This window comes from Mus caroli, chromosome 14, assembly GCF_900094665.2.
Source record: "Mus caroli chromosome 14, CAROLI_EIJ_v1.1, whole genome shotgun sequence".
Classification (NCBI taxonomy): Eukaryota; Metazoa; Chordata; class Mammalia; order Rodentia; family Muridae; genus Mus; species Mus caroli.
Window position 1 is genome coordinate 61,190,995 of NC_034583.1, and position 17,512 is coordinate 61,208,506.

The 17,512-nt window shown below is 48.5% G+C and overlaps 1 protein-coding gene across 1 annotated transcript in view; it reads left to right on the forward strand.

Moving 5' to 3' along the window:
* Positions 1-8,828: 8,828 nt before the first annotated feature.
* The window catches only part of Bin3 (bridging integrator 3), a 38,727-nt gene continuing 30,043 nt past the window's right edge, over positions 8,829-17,512 (forward strand). Inside the window, exon 1 of the mRNA XM_021181193.2 lies at positions 8,829-8,927. Within this exon, the coding sequence (XP_021036852.1) occupies positions 8,920-8,927 (8 nt within the window). The 5' untranslated portion in view covers positions 8,829-8,919. The remainder of the gene's footprint in view (positions 8,928-17,512) is intronic.

Below are 17,512 nucleotides of genomic sequence, written 5' to 3' on the forward strand. Positions count from 1 at the left end.
CCTGAATTTGTTCTCCCTCAGTCTCCTCACTCACCTCTTTCTTTGACAAGTCATGGAAACTTGGAGCTAGCCATAAACCTCAGCCTCGGATGACACATCTATAAAATGGGGATAATAGTACTTTTGCCTCGGGGCAGGACACGGGGTCAGTTTAGTTCCCAGGACCTTCTTGCCACTCTCATATGCTTGCTAATTTCGGTTTGGGCATCCTTCCCTCTTGCTCTAAGAATACTTTATCCATCATCACTTAAGAGTCCTAGTTCAATGCATCTTTTTTTGTTTGTTTTTGTTTTCTTTTGTTTCATTTCGTTTAGTTTGATACAGGGTTTCTTTGTGTATGCCCGGCTGTCCTGAAACTTATTCTGTAGACCAGGCTAGCCTCGAACTCTAAGATCTGCCTGCCTGTTCCTCCTGAGTGCTGGAATTAATGGTGTGCACCACTACACCAGGCTTCAACGCATCTTTCTTATCCATGCTGCAAACCCCTCCTTTCCATTCACATCCTATTCTCAGGATCCCTGTAGGAATCTCAGCAAGTGTGACACCCACCAAACAATCCTTCAAACAAAGCTCCCACAGATCCTGGGCCCTACTTCCTTCTCCACACAGCCCTGGCCTGACTAGGGAACACACACAGATTAGACAGAAAAGCCCAAATCCCTTTTGGGGACAAGGGACTAGGCTCTGCCGTCTGTTCACACAGAGCCTTGGAGATGGCAAGGCCCTCGGCAATGCCCTCTGCGTGAATCTCAGGCTTACGCAGCAGCCCCCATCTTTGCTCACACCCTGCACACACATGCACTCAGCAGCTCCCGTTTTTCCTCCCCCTCTCTCCTCTCTCTCTGCACTGTGCCTCCAAGACACACCCTCCCAACCCACCAATCCCACCTCTGCCACTGTGCTCTCACAAGCCTCAGCTCCAGAACCTGGGCTGGCTTCCTCCACCCCCCAAAAGGGTGGGCCCCTGGAGGCCCCCCAAACAAACATGCCTCTTTCTCTGACATCCCTTATAGGCTTTCCCCATACCTGTCTACTGCAGCCCCTCACCTCCCTTTTTTGAATGGGGGGGGGGGAAGCAGCCTAAAGCCCCCACAACCCAGCCACCTCTCCCCAGCATCTGGTGAGAGGGACAAGAGGAAGGAAGAACTGTGGGTTCTTTTCCACGAGACTCCTAGATTTTGTACCAAAATGCAGGGTGTGCTCCTGTTTGCATTTTTTTTCTTTCCTTTCTGAAAATAACCATGAAACTATCATTTCCTCCCACTGCCTTTTCCCTATCTTATTTGGATTAGCAGGGCTGCAAGGAGAGGTGGTTTGGAGCCACCGACAGCCTCCTGCTTTGGCCTTGGTCTCCCAAACTTACGGGTAGTACTTGAGGAGGTGCACCTGTTAGGTAGAGTCCTGGGGGGTAGAAGGGAAAGAATACAGCCACCAGTCTCCATGGGTCTCTGCTACCCTTGAAATGGTTTGAGGGACCAGAGTCAGTCCTGCCTGGTCTCCAGCTTGCCGAGTATAAAGACAGCCCCTGGCCTGGTTGTCTGCAACTGGTTTGAGGTCATGGGGTCCAACGGTTGAGGCCCTCCCTTGGAATATAGGCCAGGAAACTGATACAGATGCAGGCTCTTCTAACTAGAGGGGTTGATGTGTAGGAATCTGTGCTTATGTCGGGAGAAGTGGGGGGGGGGTTGTATCATGAAGGGGCTTCTCTTTTTCATTTTTTTGTCTGTCCTAGCATCTCCTGTGTACCGCCATGCTAGAAATCCATGTTGTTCATCAAGAAGCAGGTCTCAAAAGAAGCCAGCTTCAGGAAGGGTCCCCAAAGGAACCTCACTAGCGTCACCTAATTGCCTCCAAGGCCTGAACCTCACTGGGCTCTCCCGAGTCCCCTGTACTCGATGTAGAGGTGCAAGTGGGCAGAATTTCAGTCCTCTCTGCCAGATTAGGGAAACTGAGGTATAAGGACAGGGACAGGCACGTTTTGCAGAGGGTAGAACAAATAAAAATGGAGGGGTGACATGCCAGGCCTCCCTGCCTTAAGCACCCTCCTACAAGATGCTCTATCCAACATGCTGTGGCCCCAGCCACCACCCCATCCCCTGGCATCCCTGATGCCTGTAGCTTAGTGGCGTTTGCCTCAGTCTAAAGGAATGCTGAGAAAGGTGTCTTGGAGCTGGGCAGTTGCAGTCCCACACAAGACCACGAGTGGCTGAGACTGAGAGAGAGGACTGCTTGAAGACTGGAGCATCTTGGACTGGTCCTCCCAAAGTGGAGGACTCGGAGTCCACAGCTCCCTCCTCATCCTAGCTTGGACTCTCTCCCTCCAAGCTACATCTCTTCCATGGGGAAGATTGGTACGGGTCTAGGGGGTCACATCCGGCCTGACTCAGTGGTATTACTGGCCACTGATTTAGAGGACTGCGCCCTTTTCCACGTGTCCTTCATCCAAGGCACAACTTTTCCATTTTGATCAGACTGAGTAGCCCTGTCCAGTTACTCAGAGCCAGCCTGCTTCATTGAAACCTTGTCCCTTTCTCTGATAGTTCTAGACCACCCAAAACACCGAGGCCCTGAGATGACATTCGTCCCTACCTCCACAGCCTTTCCCGACACACCTACACCCTGCCCCTTCCTCTCTAGCAAGACCCCTCTCCTCCCTCCCACTCCCAGCACCAGGCTGGGTTGCTGCGCTATTTGAGGCCCTGTTGGCCCTGTGGTGTAATCAGTGTCCGGGGATAATTGCCACCTGTCCTGCCAGTGTCTGGGGGCTGTCTCGTCCACAGCAACAGCAGGCAGACATGGGGCAGCCAGGCCTGCAGCAAGGTCAAGTTAGGCCAGTCCTGCCCACACCCTGATCAGCTTGCCACGGAGGGTGGGGTGGGGGGACCTGCAAGGATTCCCTAGGAAATCTACACGCCTCTGGGAGTTGGGCTCACCCGGAACATCCAATGGCTTCATCTGAGGGGGAACGGGGCCCTAGTCAGGGACAGAAGTCTCAGAACTAATCCACTCCACCATTATCAGCTCAAAACACGAGCTGTCTTCTGATATCAGGGAACTCCATCTTCAAGCTGGCCAATGGGAGGTACAGCCACCAAGCAAGAGGGACTTTACCTTGTCAGCCCACCTCCATCAGGACACTAGCAAGGCTCAGTGTTTGAGAGGGAATCTTCCATCAATGCCATTGGCTATTTCTTTTGTAACCCAAGGTAACTTAGTCAGTGCATATCCTCTTGGTCAAGTCTATAGCCTTAGATAACCAATTTAATCTCAGTTCCCCCATCTTTATAAAAAGGGAATAGAAGAAACGCATTGCTGAACCGCTATGCAAAGTATATTATCTAATATATAGAGAATGACTTGGTTGCCTGCTGCTACCAAGACTCCCCAATGGTAATTATGGTTATTGGGAACTGTAGAAGGCACAGCAAGGGTGCAAAGCTTCCATATACCAGTCTAAAGACACTCGGAAAAGCAAAACCAGGAGAGATTCCTAGACACTGCCTGGTAACACAGTGGTTCTCAACCAGTGGGTCCTGACGCCTCTGCAGGTCAAACAACCCTTTCACAGGGGCCGCACATCAGGTATCTCACATATCAGATATTTACATAACAGTAATAAACATAACAGTAGCAAAACTACAGTTATAAAGTAGCAGCAAAGATAATTTTATGGCTGGGGGGCAGGGTGGTGGTCACTGGAACATGAGGAATTATATAAAATGGTCGCAGCCTTAGAACGGTTGAGAATCACTGTTCTAAGAAAACCTGCTTCTGTCTCTTTCAACCCTATTCATTCCAAAGCAGTGCCTTGTAAGTTCTGGAGGCCAGAGAATACCTAACACTTGTGGATGTTAAACGTCCAAAACCGAATCCGTATTTGCAATGACTGTGTAACGGAAACCCTGCTCCTGGGGGAAGTTGAATGAACGCCCTGTTTCTGCCTTTTCCAGTATTTTTAGCATTTAAAATGGTGTGTAGCCAAGTGTTTAAAATTCTTCACACAAGTGTCCACGGCCCTACTATGTGAACGGCCATTCAGAACCACTTCTTTTCAGAATGGGAGAAATGGGCTACATTCCCAAAGTCAGCCCTTACCACAAGGCCCAAAGCTTCTCCCCTGGACCAATAGGCCAGAGCAGGAGAATGTCCTAGCCCTGTAGCTTCTCAGCAACAAGGCAGGGGCAGAAAAAAGTTCAGGTAAAATCAGCCAAACACAGTAGATACTGCTCCTTGGGGGGGGGGGGCTTGCTGCTGGCCCAGAGAATAGTATGTGAGTGCTGCCTCTTCCAACAGCAAATTCCAGCTCCGGATGAAGGCCTCAGGGCCCCACCCAGGGACAGTTAGTCTTACTGTGTGTCACCTTAACAGCATTCCCACCAGGGGCCCCACCTCAGAAGTCCTGTCTTTATTGGTTTACCTCCAGCTTCCATTCCCAATATACACTGGACCTACCTGGGGAAGTAGGCCTCTCAGGGCCAGCTGGCCATGGTTTAATACCCTCCAGATAGTTGTGTACAATGAGAACCTACAGCTGTAGGTTGAGCCCTACCTCAGGGGTCTCCCCTGCTTTCATCTGGCACCTCTCACCCCAGTGCCTGGGGATCATCCAGAAGCGATTGTTTTGCTCCTGATCTCTCTCTCTCTCTCTCTCTCTCTCTCTCTCTCTCTCTCTCTCTCTCTCCCTCTCTCTCTGTCCTCTCTCTCCTCTCTCTCCTCTCTCCTCTCCTCCCGTCTCTTCCCCTCCCCTTCTCCTCCCCTCCCCCTCTCCCTCTCTCTTTCCTCTCTCTCACTCACTCACTCATCTCTTCCCTAGGCCTGTGAGCTAATTGGAGAGAAGGAGGGGGAGGAGGGGGACGCTGCTCGCCTTCCCCGTTATCTGCAGCAATCCTGGGTGACTAATGCTCCCAGTTGGTGAAAAGGCAGTGTAATCAAAACACTTTTTTTTTAGTCCTTAAACTTAGTCATTCTTCCAGAGTGGAGGAAGGGGGGGGGGGAGCCCACAGCAAAGCACCATGAAATGCAAGCTGAGAGGCTCCCACTGCTGGGTGGAATCAAAGCATTGGCTGGGGGGGGGGGCTTCCTGCAGATCTAAAGTCTGCAGCCCTACTCCTTGGTACCCTGGCTAAACTTCCTCTGCACTCTTGTTTGCCCTGGCTTCCCTTGACATCTGGGTTATGGGCTCCCTGAAGGTCTTCCAGGCTGAGTCAGGAGGTGCCCTTTGCTCTCACCCTACCAGGTGCTGCCATCTGCTGGTGCCAGCTTGCCAAAGGGCAGGAAGCATATTAAAGTGGTCTTTGTTAGGGGCTCGCCCTTCAGTACTGACGCTCCTTCTGGCTCCAAATGCAAGTCTGAGAGCCCATTGTACCTTGACAGAGCTAAAGACAGTCAGAGGTGGTAAGAACTTTGGAATTCATTAAGGAGAGGTGGTATGCTCAAGTGGTTAAAGAAGCAGAAACAGAGCTAGCTAGGATGCCCAGGTTGGAATTCTCCTTCATCACTCCATGGCTGTGCTTCATACCTGTAAGATGACAACAGTGACAGCATCACCTACCTCACAGCATTGTTATATATTGGTCACCTAGAATAATATATGGCATGGCTTGCATAGTTGATTATTAACTATTTGTCAAAATAACAAAATAAGACAGCACACATACCATCTTAACCCCTTTGCTCATTCATAGCAGACATTACTAATCCATCACAGTATGTCTTCACCAGACTCACAGAGTGAGTCCCCAGAATCCTCAATATAGTATTCAAGGCAGCTAATAATAAACAGTCAAAATTGGCATATGGAGTGATACTCATTTGTCAAACCTGATTTAGACTGGAGTCTTTACATTGTGGTCAAGGAAGATAAAGCCCATTGGAAGAAATAAGTAGCTCTCAACCCCTTGGAAGCAGAGCCAAGGCCTAGTGGGTATTCCTAGTCCATATTGTTGCTTGTCAGCCTGGCTTCAGATATGACCCTTCACCCTGACTTTTAAGTAGTCAATGTGGGCTTCCCATCCTCCACAAATTTTTACTCTGGCACCTTTGTCTTCTGCTACCTTTTCTTGCCATTCCATGCCCTTGGCTCTTGAGTTCTCAGGGAACCCTGATTTAGTGGTACCCTTCTAAGCAAGTGAAAAGCATGGTGAAGCAAGACGAGGAATCCATGGAGAACATTGAAGGTCTGAATCTTGGTCTATTTCAGGAGCCTCTTGAGGCTTCCTGAAAGAGTTAGCCAGCCCTAAACTTCATATGGGAAAGGCTGGGACAAAGCAAGATGTAACATATTCTGAGATAAGGCCCCATGGGGAGCATTTGTGCATACGTTTCTGAGTTAAAGACTCTGGGGAAGAGGTCAGGGGAACAGTAGATCAGTTCTTCAATAGCTTTGTTCATCATATAGACCTCTGCCATCTGCCATCTGGGGAAGAAGCAATGGTTACTAACTAGGCTTGCAGTTGGGAGCATCACCTCTACCTGAAGCCCTTCCAACTCCCAGCTTCTACTTCTAAACTGACCCTGCTCCTTTCCATCCCCAAAGAGGCAGGATCAACCCACATTGTACTGCCCTTTGGTTATAGAAAGGCAAGACATAGCTTCCACTCCTGCAGACCATGTATGCTAGATGCGTACATGCTACCTCACAGGGAAGTTCACAGAGAGAAGCTTCAAGGTATACACAACAGGAAGAAGCCTGACTGTCCACCCTAAACCTAAGGCCCTATTTGCTGAAAGAAAGAAAGGCTATGCTAAGCTCAGAGACCTCCAGACACTTCCCAGATAAACCCTAAGAAGCCAGCATTCTCCCCAGTATCCTAGAAGACCTTGCTGATTATGTTAAAGTCTGAGGTGGGCAATAAACAAACAGCCCCAGTTAGGCCTCAGTTCTCCCTGAAGATTCAGATTTAGCTTCACCCTCAGACATCAACAATTGCTCAGACCTGCTCGTTTCTCTGGGCTTGCCTTTCTGTTCCAAGGTCTTTCTTCTCTGTCCCATTTCCCAAGAGCCTCTAGATCAGTGGTTCTCAAGCTATGATGGGTTGTGACCCGTTTACAGGTCCTGCACATCAGACATTCACATTACAATTCATAACAGTAGCAAAATTACAGTTTTAAAATAGCAACAAAGATAATTTTATGGCTGGGGTCCACCACAATGTGAGGAACTATATTAAAGGGTCGAAGCTCTAGGGAGGTTGAGAACTAATATAACAGTGCACTTGGAAATTGACTGAGGGGGGATTCATCAGCAGTATTATCCATCCCCACTTCTGATAGATGGGGAGTCAAGGCCCAGAGAAGGGACATGACTTTTGTGAAATTGATCATGCTGTCAAAGACAGGACTAGAGCCCTGAGTTCTTCTCTTGGTCCAGATCTCATCCATTCTTGTCCTGCAAAATGTGTCAGCTACTCCAACCAACAGCCCCCAAACAGACTTCTCTCGATATACACAGTCCTAGGCTAAAACTTTTGAAACTATTGATCACCACAGATGATGTCTGAGAGAGGCTGAGTATGGGGCAGAGGAAATGGGGCAGAGCCATCCACAGGTGCTGGAACACCAAGAGACTCACAATCACGCACTGACTGTTTCCATTCATCTCACCCCATACAAACCTGCAAGACTCTCCTGACCCACGCTCTCTGTCTCAGCTGTTCGTCAAGGATTCTGGGTCTTCTATTCTCTTCAAGACCACTCCTTTGCTCCTGCTTACTTATTTCCTGAAGAAATAGCATGGCGATGGTCTGTGACATGTCTTGAGGGAGCCACCTCCTATTGGAAAGCCTTTTTAAAACTAAAAGCCATCCCTTGTTCCTCCTCCTCTGAGCCTCTGAGCCCTGGGAATTTGGGACACGTTGTATATACCTCTGCTCTAGGTCATAGGGATTTAGCTGCTCCCCAGGCTGTGCCTACACCCCTCCAGGTCCATTTGAAGAAAGCGACCTCTCCTGACCTAGAGAGGTCAGGAGAGAGGATTGGAATGGTTCTCTCTGCTTGAGTTTCTGGCTTCTAAAGCAGGAACTTGGGCAGAGAAACTCAGTTCAGCATAGAACTCTAGGTAGTTTGTGGTACACTGGGGCTCTGAATTCTGAGGCCCAATGCAAGCTGTTTCCTTAGATCTTATTCTTCTAAAACCCCATGCACAGCTCCAGGGGCCCCTAACAGCCTGTCCAGCAACTTGTTAGGATTTTTCCTAACATTGCTGTGGCATTCTACTCCTGTTGTTGCTGTTGTTTTGTTTGCTAGGCTTTGGTGTATTGTTTTCTCTTAAGACTGGATTGATTGTGAAGCCCAGATGGGCCATGTTGTCAACATTAGCCTCGAACTCATGACCTCTCCCTGCCTCAACCTCCAGAATTCGGGGATTGCAGATACCTGTCTGTCATCACACCGGGCTCTCTGAGTCTTCCCTCATTGAGTAGCTTCACAGACTAGTCCACCCTGAAAAGCACTTAACTCTGTTTCCATTTGAACCCCGAACCTTCTTGAAGAGGGGGGAGGGGACCCTTGTTGTAACAGGTGATGTAGGTGAGACTTGCAACATTTTCAATAGTGTGTAGAGCAAAGCGCAAGCTTCCCGTCTACTGTGTCTCCTCTAGCTCCTTCCCCACGACAGTCGCCGCTTGTGTCTCCGAGTTACAAACCCCATATCAGACAGAAACTACAGTGGCGAGGCCGTAATGGGTTCTACGCACAGAGCCTTAGAGCAGGGCCGGAGCGCAACCACGTCCCGCAAGAAAACTCCGCCTCAAACACAAGAGAACAAAGTGTTAACGCGTGGGCCCGCCTACCTCCCGCCTCTTCCGGGCAAAAGGGGGCGTGCCCCGCATCACTTCCTGGAGACTGGCCGAATCCGGAAGTGATCCTGGAGAACCTACTTTTCTACCGAGGACCCCCGGCAGTCGGCGTGGGTTTAGGACCATGAGCTGGTGAGTGAGGCCCGGTGGCGTCGGCTGGAGCCAGGGAGGCCCGACAGCCCTGCTCCTAAGCGGTTCCGGGAGCCTCCTCGGTGCTCTCCCGGAGGCTCCATCTCTCGGCCAGACTCCCGAGGAGGATCCCTTAGCCTGGGACCCGCGTCTGATCCCTGTTGCCTGCCTTTTCTCCCATCGCATTTCCTTTCAGCTCCTTGGCGTAAGGAGTCCCTCTTCCCTCTTCTCTCAGCTATCCATTGAGGTGGAGTCAGTGTCCTCCTTCGCTCCCGTGGGTATCTGTACACCGCGCTTATCGGCTCCGGAGCTGTGTTGCTCACTGAGGCAGACTAGGCACAGTTCCTGTGACCAAAATCCAGCTGCTTTCAGACAACTGGAATAGCATCACCTAACAGTGCCTCAAAAAACGAAATTCATTTTAAAAATGTAAAAGTTGATTCTCACATGGAAAGGATCAGAATTACACCACACACACACACATTTAATGTGTGATTGGATTGTTTGAATCTTTCCAGGGCTGTGACCCCACTGCCCTCTCTCTAAGATAGACATAGCTTAAACTTTATGGGGATCGTCAAACCAAGGAGCCATAGAGCTGGAATGTCACAGCTGCAGGTGGTGGGGAGCTCACAGTGGATACTTCCTGTTTGTGATTAGCCTATTGTGGAAGGTCCTCTTTCCCCAAAAGCTGGTCCTTAATTGTTGCTATGGGGTTTTTGTTTTTACGTGCAGATGAAAAGTCATAAATTTTCTGTCTTCCTAGGGCTTCTTTAAAGGCAGTCAGTGTCTTTACCATTAGGCCCAAGAGCCTGTGTGCCCATGGTCCCCACTCTCACAAACTCCTAACTGTTTACAATGCATTTGTATGAATAAATTGGCCTCCAAAGAAGTATGAGATTAATCAGCCCTCTTTAGATCCCATGGTGCATTAATGTAGGGGGCTGGACTTGCTCAGAGCCCAGTCTGTTATGCAAAATAAGTGCATGATAATCAGCTATGAATGAATGAAATTAGCTAGACACCCTCTGAGAAGGCTTTCACACTTGACCACCAGTGGAGACCAAGCTTTAGCCACAAGCAGCTAATGTCAGTCAATGTCAAGGATAGCTTTCTAATGTACAGTGTAAACCACTTCTGCCCCTTCCTCCACCTGCTTCTCAGACTGAGGTTAATTGGTGGACAAATGTCAGACAGCTGGAGAAGCAGGGAACGGACCTCCCCACCCCCACCCTCCCCCCCATCCCCGAGAAGCTCTAATAAGCCTCAGCAGGAGATACTCATTTCCCCTTAACCTCTTCCTCCAAGAGGCCCACAGAAAGCTGGAACCCCTAAAAGCTAACTTCCCCATCTTGTTACAGCTTAGCTAGTGACAGGTCCAGGGGCACTTCCTCAGTTCCCCTTGCTAAAGGGAAATCTCCTAAAGCAGAGTCATTTCTTTTAAGCATCAGTCTGTGTACCTCCAGCTTCATGATGCTAGAAGTCATCTTGGTTTATGCACCTTGAATCTTTGAATCTCTCTTGCCTAATTTTTTAAAATAAAAATGAGAAAGTATAGGTGCTTTCTGTGTAGACTGACATTTCTATTTAAAAAAAAAAAAAAAATAGGTGGAACAGAGGCCACTAGAGGTGTCGGTTCTCTGGATGGGCTGAGGCAAGTTGTTTCCATCTGTCTTTCAGAAAGATTCCCCTCCCTCCTCCTCTTCTTCCTCCTCTTCTTCCTTCTCCTCCTCCTCTTCCTCTTCCTCTTCTTCCTTCTCCTCCTCCTCTTCCTCTTCTTCCTTCTCCTCCTCCTCTTCCTCCTCTTCTTCCTTCTCCTCCTCCTCTTCTTCTTCCTCCTCTTCTTCCTTCTCCTCCTCCTCCTCTTCTTCTTCTTCCTCTTCTTCCTTCTCCTCCTCCTCTTCCTCCTCCTTGAAAACTAGCATTTTTTTTTCAAACCATTTTCCAACAAAGCCCATCAGGTTGGAGAGACTTGGAATTGGCAGCCACTAACAGGGCTGAGGTTGTCATGAACTACTTGGCCAGTACAAGCACATCTTAGTGCCTCTTTGGACGGAGGGTCACAACCAAAAGCATGGCTTTGTCCCTGAAGGAAGAGATCCTTTTCTCTTCCTGCTTCAAGGGCTTCTACGTCATCTCTTGTGTGGACCCTGACCCTCTCTCCCAGAGAGGGGACCAACGCCCGTGCCTGGGCACACAATCGCACTCAGTTCCTAGCTCAATGGCTGGCAGGGGAATGAGAGTTGGGTCCTCTGACTCACTCGCAGCGTGGTTTTCCTGCTCCCAGAATGAATCCATCCATTCATCTGAGATTGGAATTTTCACTAGGGGAAGAGACCAGAGTGACGTAGAGCCATCATGGGAGGCTGATGCCCAAGGTCAAGTTCACCAAGTACATGGACTAGGCCAAGCCTAGTTAAATAAGGCCTGAGGCTGCCGTGGTCCGTTGTGCCCAAAGGGTATCCATTGTTCTGGACTAGGCTGTCCTTTCAAAATGTCACAGTGAGAAATGTCCAATATTGATGCCCTTTGCACACTGTGGACTTTGCAGGAAGAGTAAGAGGTCTTTGTTTGTTTCTTTCACTGTGCAGGCAGCCTGCATAACCCCTGTTTATTTAGTGAGTACCTGCACTACCAGCCACCCACCTACCCATTAGCCTTCCAGCGAGGCAACTCAGTGGTCTGCCCGATTTGGAAGGAAGCATTGGATATTTGCCTCTCAGAGCACTAGTCCACCTCTTGGCCCCAAATCAAATGCTCCCCACTTTGTCCTCATCCCTGCTCCACCTGTTTCTGCATAACCGTGTATTCAGTGCAGTATGTTGTGAAAATGAACTACAACTAGCGTTAGGTAATTGCTGGGTATGGTGGCACACACCTTTAATTCTAGCACGGGGGATCAAGGCCAAACTGGTCTACAAAGTAACTTCCAGACCAATCAGAGATACACAGTGAAACCTTGTATCAAAAACAAAGAAGAACAGTGACTTTAATCTCCACTGTCTCAAAGAATTCTAGCTTTCCCTGGATCCATGTACCTCCATAGTCTGAGGTTTAAATGACAGGACAGGGGTGGGGTGCTGAGGTGTCATTTGAGAAGGAAAAGAATTAAAGGTAATAGAGATAACGTTGGACTAGGAAACCGAGTACTCCACTCAAGTCCATGTTCTGTTGCTCACAGGGTGGCTGGTCAGCCTTCCCAGGTCTTGTTTTCTCCCTCTGTAACATGGACTAGATAATCTCAGAAGATACCCTGCCACAGAAGTCAGCTGGTCCACGTGAAGACTGTGTGCCCTTTTCTGACATTTAGGCTTTCTCTCACTCACAATCTTCTTAAATATTGATATTCCTCAGAGTGTGCAGTGTTTGAAAGATGAACAACTGATACCCCACAGGTAGGGTATCTGGTAAGTTAGGTGTCTTCACCTTATGGCCTTTTTCAGTTCTGATTTTTATGGAGCTGTACGGTGTGACACACAAAGATGATATTCAACTGATATTTGTTGATTAAATGCTGTTAAACATTACAAAGGTACTGAATGCTAAGGGACATTTGGAAGGCTGCAAGAGTCAACACTTGCCTTTAGCAAGTGCCTGGAAAGTACTGGAAATGCATGTCAGGATGATGTCAGGAATGATTCCAAGCAGATTTTAATTTAACTTTGACCTAGCAAGTGCCTACTGTTTCCATGGAGAACTGAGAATGAGATGCAGGTGAAAAGAAGCATGTGGGAAAAGTGATTAGAAAGAGTGCATGGTGGGGTCTGTACGGCCAGTCGGCAGGGAGGCCAGTCGGCAGGGAGGCCAGCACAGTACATACTGGCCAGGCAGAAGCTCTATGGTTAGGCCTTGGCACTCAGCTTTGGAGCCACTTTTTGTACTGTTGTCAGTGCCCTGCTGAGGAGTTGAAATTGAGCCTGGCCTTTGGAAAATTAAGGGCTTTTAAGCAAAGAGGTACTATAGCAAAAGCAGTGATTTAAATTATTGTGGCTGTGGCCTGCAAAGCTTTGAAAGGAGAAAGAATATAGTCATGAAAGCCATCTTAGATGATAGCTTCCCAATAGTTTTATTACAATTTGTGTGTGTGTGTGTGTGTGTGTGTGTGCATGCACCAGAGGTCAATCTTGTTTCTCAGGTGGCCCCCACCTTGTTTTTTGAGACAGGGTCTCAGAATACATGTATATTATATTATCTACATATATAAATAATGTAATATGTATATATAATATATGCATATGTGTATATAATATATGTATGTATTATGTCACAATTTAAATTGATCTATATGACCTGGGTTAGAACCCAGTACCCAAAAAGAATTGCAGTTTGAAAACTGACTGTGCAGGAGTATGCTTTCAAATATTCAATCTACACACTAGCACTTGTCACTTCAGCAGTGTGAATATGATGTTTATTTGTCTGATTTAGATATGTTGATAAAAATACAATTTTTAATTATATTTTAATTAATTAAAATTAATGAGTGGGTGCTGGGGATGTAAATCAGTGAGTGGTAGAACACTTGCTTAGCATGGCAAAGGCTGTAGGTTCAATTCCCAATACCAAAGAGAGGCAGAGACGGCAGGTTTCAGGCAAACAGGCCAGTGTCATCTCACAGCCAGCATAGGGGCAAGAAGTATCAGAGGGGAGGAGACATGGGAACCCACTGGGGTGCTGAGGGCTGGAGGGGCAGATTGGGCTCTGTGGATCTGAGACAGTGGAGCCATAGCAGCCCAGATGAACCATATGCCAGAAAGCCAGCTTTGTCACTGTGGATGTCCAGCAGCTATGATACATACACACACACACACACACACATACACACACACACACACACACAGAGAGAGAGAGAGAGAGAGAGAGAGAGAGAGAGNACACACACACACACACACAGAGAGAGAGAGAGAGAGAGAGAGAGAGAGAGAGAGAGAAGTGACATATTAAATGAGCTATGTAGCTAGGCATAATGGCATGTACCTGTAATCCCAACACTTGGAATACTGAGGCAGGAGCATCATGAGTTTGATGGTAACCTGGACTACAGAAGTCTGCATGTGGACATGAGCGAGCCTCGGAAGTCTACAGCTGAGTGTGAAAGCTGGTATCTCAGTGACATTGTGCTGAGTGTGAAAGCTGGTGTCTCAGTGACATTGTGCATTGTGCTGAGTGTAAAAGCCATATCTCAGTGACATTGTGCTGAGTGTGAAAGCTGGTATCTCAGTGCTGCTCAGGTAAAGGCTAGACCCAGGAAAATGACTCTAGGGTTTGCTTATGGACACGTGTAGTGAAAATATGAGGAGAATAAGAAATCAACCGATGGTGATGGCACACGCCTTTAATCCCAGTGCTCCGGAGGCAGAAGCGGGGGTGTGGTGGGGGGGAGTGTCTCTGTGAGTTAGAGGCCAGCCTGGTCTACAGAGCAAGTTCCAGGGCAGCCAGGACTACACAGAGAAATTCTGGGGGGTGGGGAGGAGGAAGGGAGGGAGGTGAGTCCTAGGATAACAAAAGGGACAGGAGTCAGGCTTGGGGCTCCAGCAGCATCTGTAAAGTTGGACACCCACCCTCTCCTGTCTTCGGGTCTTGCTGATGGATTAGGATGAGAGTAGACGGTCACCCATCTGTCAAGCACGAGAAGGTTCTCAGAAGTCATCACCAAGCACCTTGAATTTCCTATCTACTCTTTTCCTGGCTTTTAAACACCTGCCAGCCTCCAAGCTGCTAGCACAAATCCTCACACTGTTTAGGGAGAAATCCCCTCTGTGTTGTAAACTGGGGTGGAGCTTGGCCCTGGATGTGGTACAGTCTGCTATAGGACAGCCACTTGCTTCAAGAACAGCACAGAAGTCTTCTGTCCACCCCCCACCACCACCCCCTGCCTCCCTGTGTAACTTCTATCACTTTTCAGCTCTCCCTCTAGGCCTCAGTTTGGTCTTCATCACAGTACCACTGCCACCACCATCACAGCAAAACTCTCCAGACCTAACTTAGCGCATGTCAGGAGCTGTTTCAAGCATTAGACTTCCTTAACACCTCAGCAGCCTCTAGGCTAAGAGGACATTTACCCTGTTTTATAGGTAAGGAGACTGAGGAAGTTGAGGGGACTTGTGTGAATGTCACAGATGGTGGTGAGCACAGCCAGGATCCGAACCCCAGCGTTCTGACACCTGACCTCCCCCAGTGCCATCCCTGTGAAATACAGGGTATATCAGAAGTATCTCACACAGAGTCTGGCCATAGTAGATGCTTAATAAATGCTCACTTTCATTCAGCGGCACCCTTATTTACGTGACCTAACACCATGTGGTTCACTTTGTCTCCCTTTCAGAGGACAGCTTGGGGGACAGCGGGAAGGAGGGATCACAGATGAGCCGGTGGATTGTCCTGGTCCCACATACAAGGTGGCCAAGTCACAGAGTCATGCTTTTTATTTTTAATTATTCACACACCCTCTTCAAATGAATGGCAGGTCAGGGGTCGTGTTCCAAGCTCTCTGGCTTAGGATGCACTTAATTCATGTCAAGCCAGGGCAGGAGGCAGTGGTCATAGGTAACTGAGATGAGTGATTTCAGCCCTGGTCATTACCCTCTAAGGATGTCTGTCCTTCCCTTTCTCAGGCTGACCTTTCTCTGGCCTTCAGCATAGCAGCTAGAAAAGGGATCCACTGAGCACCTGTTCAGCAGGGCCGCATGACTCTATAAACCCTGCCTGGCTGTGACCCTGGCCTTGGGCTTCTACTTGTATGATTGTCAAAGTGGCAGGCCCTGTGGGCCTTAGACCAGAGCAGGCAGGACTCCAAAGACAGTGACTGGAGGATGGGGGCAGGGCCAGTCCTAGGCTGGAGAAGCTGCTGTCTCCCGCCCACCTTCCTCTCCTCTCCTGCCGAGACAGTGACTCAGGCCCAGACCACTCCCTGGGGAGCCAGGGTTTCAGCCACTATCAACCACCGCCCACTCCCCCCGCTCAGACCTCCTTCCCTCTCACCCCCACCCCAGCTCTGGGAGTCTCTTGCCCAGCTGGAGATATCCAGAGACACAGAAAGGGGGAGCCTAAATCATTCTGGGGTTCTCTCTACCCACAGACCTAGATTCCTATTTACCAGAAACATATTTTGGGAAGGCAGGTGAAGCCGAGAGCTGGCGTACAGAGCTTTGAACTCCCAGCCATTGTGTATGTGAGTGCAGGGGATGCTCCCAAGAAGGCAGGACTTGAGTGATGTGCTGGGGTGACTCAGGGGATCCCCACCCAGCCACCATCTGGGTCAGCCTCTTATCTCTGTCCCTGCAGTAGGGGCGGGTGAGGAAACAAAAGATTGAGAAACCTAGCAAATTGAGAATGCAAATAGCCGATTTGTAAATAGATGTTACACAAGAGCAGGAACTTTTTTGGAAGGTTTTACTGAGACAGACAGAATTAGCCAACTGCCATCATGCTGCTAATAGAGATATTTACTGTTTGAAAGGAGTATATTTGTAGCTTCGGAGAACATCCTGTTGACTTTTCTTTATTGTGAAAAAAAAAAAAATAGAATCCTTTCCCTTCTGTACACACGGAACTTGTTTTTTGTTTTCTTTCTTTCTGAGGTGAGGAATGTTGGAGGTTGAGGGCTGTTTTCACCATTTTGTTACTGAGACCAAAATATCCCTTCCCCTGACCTCTGGTGCTTATGTTTATAGAGTGACCAGCAGAACTGAGAAGTGCCCACTGGTTGAGAGAGGGAATATAAACCTCTTGATTGCTTCCAGAACATTGCTTCTGGGTAGCAAACCCTATTTTCTCTCTGGGCTACTGCTTGTCCCTCGAGTCCCCGGTTGGGGGTGGGGGCGCAGGATAAAAGCCGGGTCAGGAGAGACAACTCACATGCTGCCACCTCCCAGAGTAGCAGCTTCTCCTAGCCTGACTTCCACTGGGAAGGACGGAGAACAGAGAGCCTGGCGAAATGTGGCGAGCCAACAGCTTCTTTCCTCTTGTCCCCCTCCTTGCCACCTCCCTCTGCCCACTGAGAGTATGTCCCATATCAGTGCCAAGGAGCAGCCCATCTGCCCCTGGTTTTTAGTTATTTCCTGGGCACAACAGGGTTATATAAAAAATTAACCCAAAAGACTCGCCTCCCTTCATAGTAGCCTCAAAAGCTCTTTAGCATAAATTGCCTTGGGGACTGGAGAGATGGCTCAGTCATTAAGAGCAACTGCTGCTCTTGCAGAGGAACTGAGTTCAATTCCCAGTACTGGAATGATGCCTAACCACCATCTGTAGCATGACTTCCAGATATCTGACACTGTCTTCGGGTTTCTACAGGCACATTTTACACATATATACATACATACAGGCATAGTATTCATACACATAAAAATGATAACTTCTCTGGTAACTTCTCCAGACAGAGGCCACATCTGATCTGCAGCTGTTGGCATTCCTTGTCAGTTTACTTTGATCAGACATCAGATTAGGAACCCAAAGGCTATTACCTTTTTGTTTTTTATATACCTTTGTCTAAGAGGGGGTGAGGGTAGGGGTGGGGGAAGGGCTTGCTTGTGTATTTTTCAGGAATCCTAAATCATAGTATAATATAGTATTCTGCAGGACCTGAG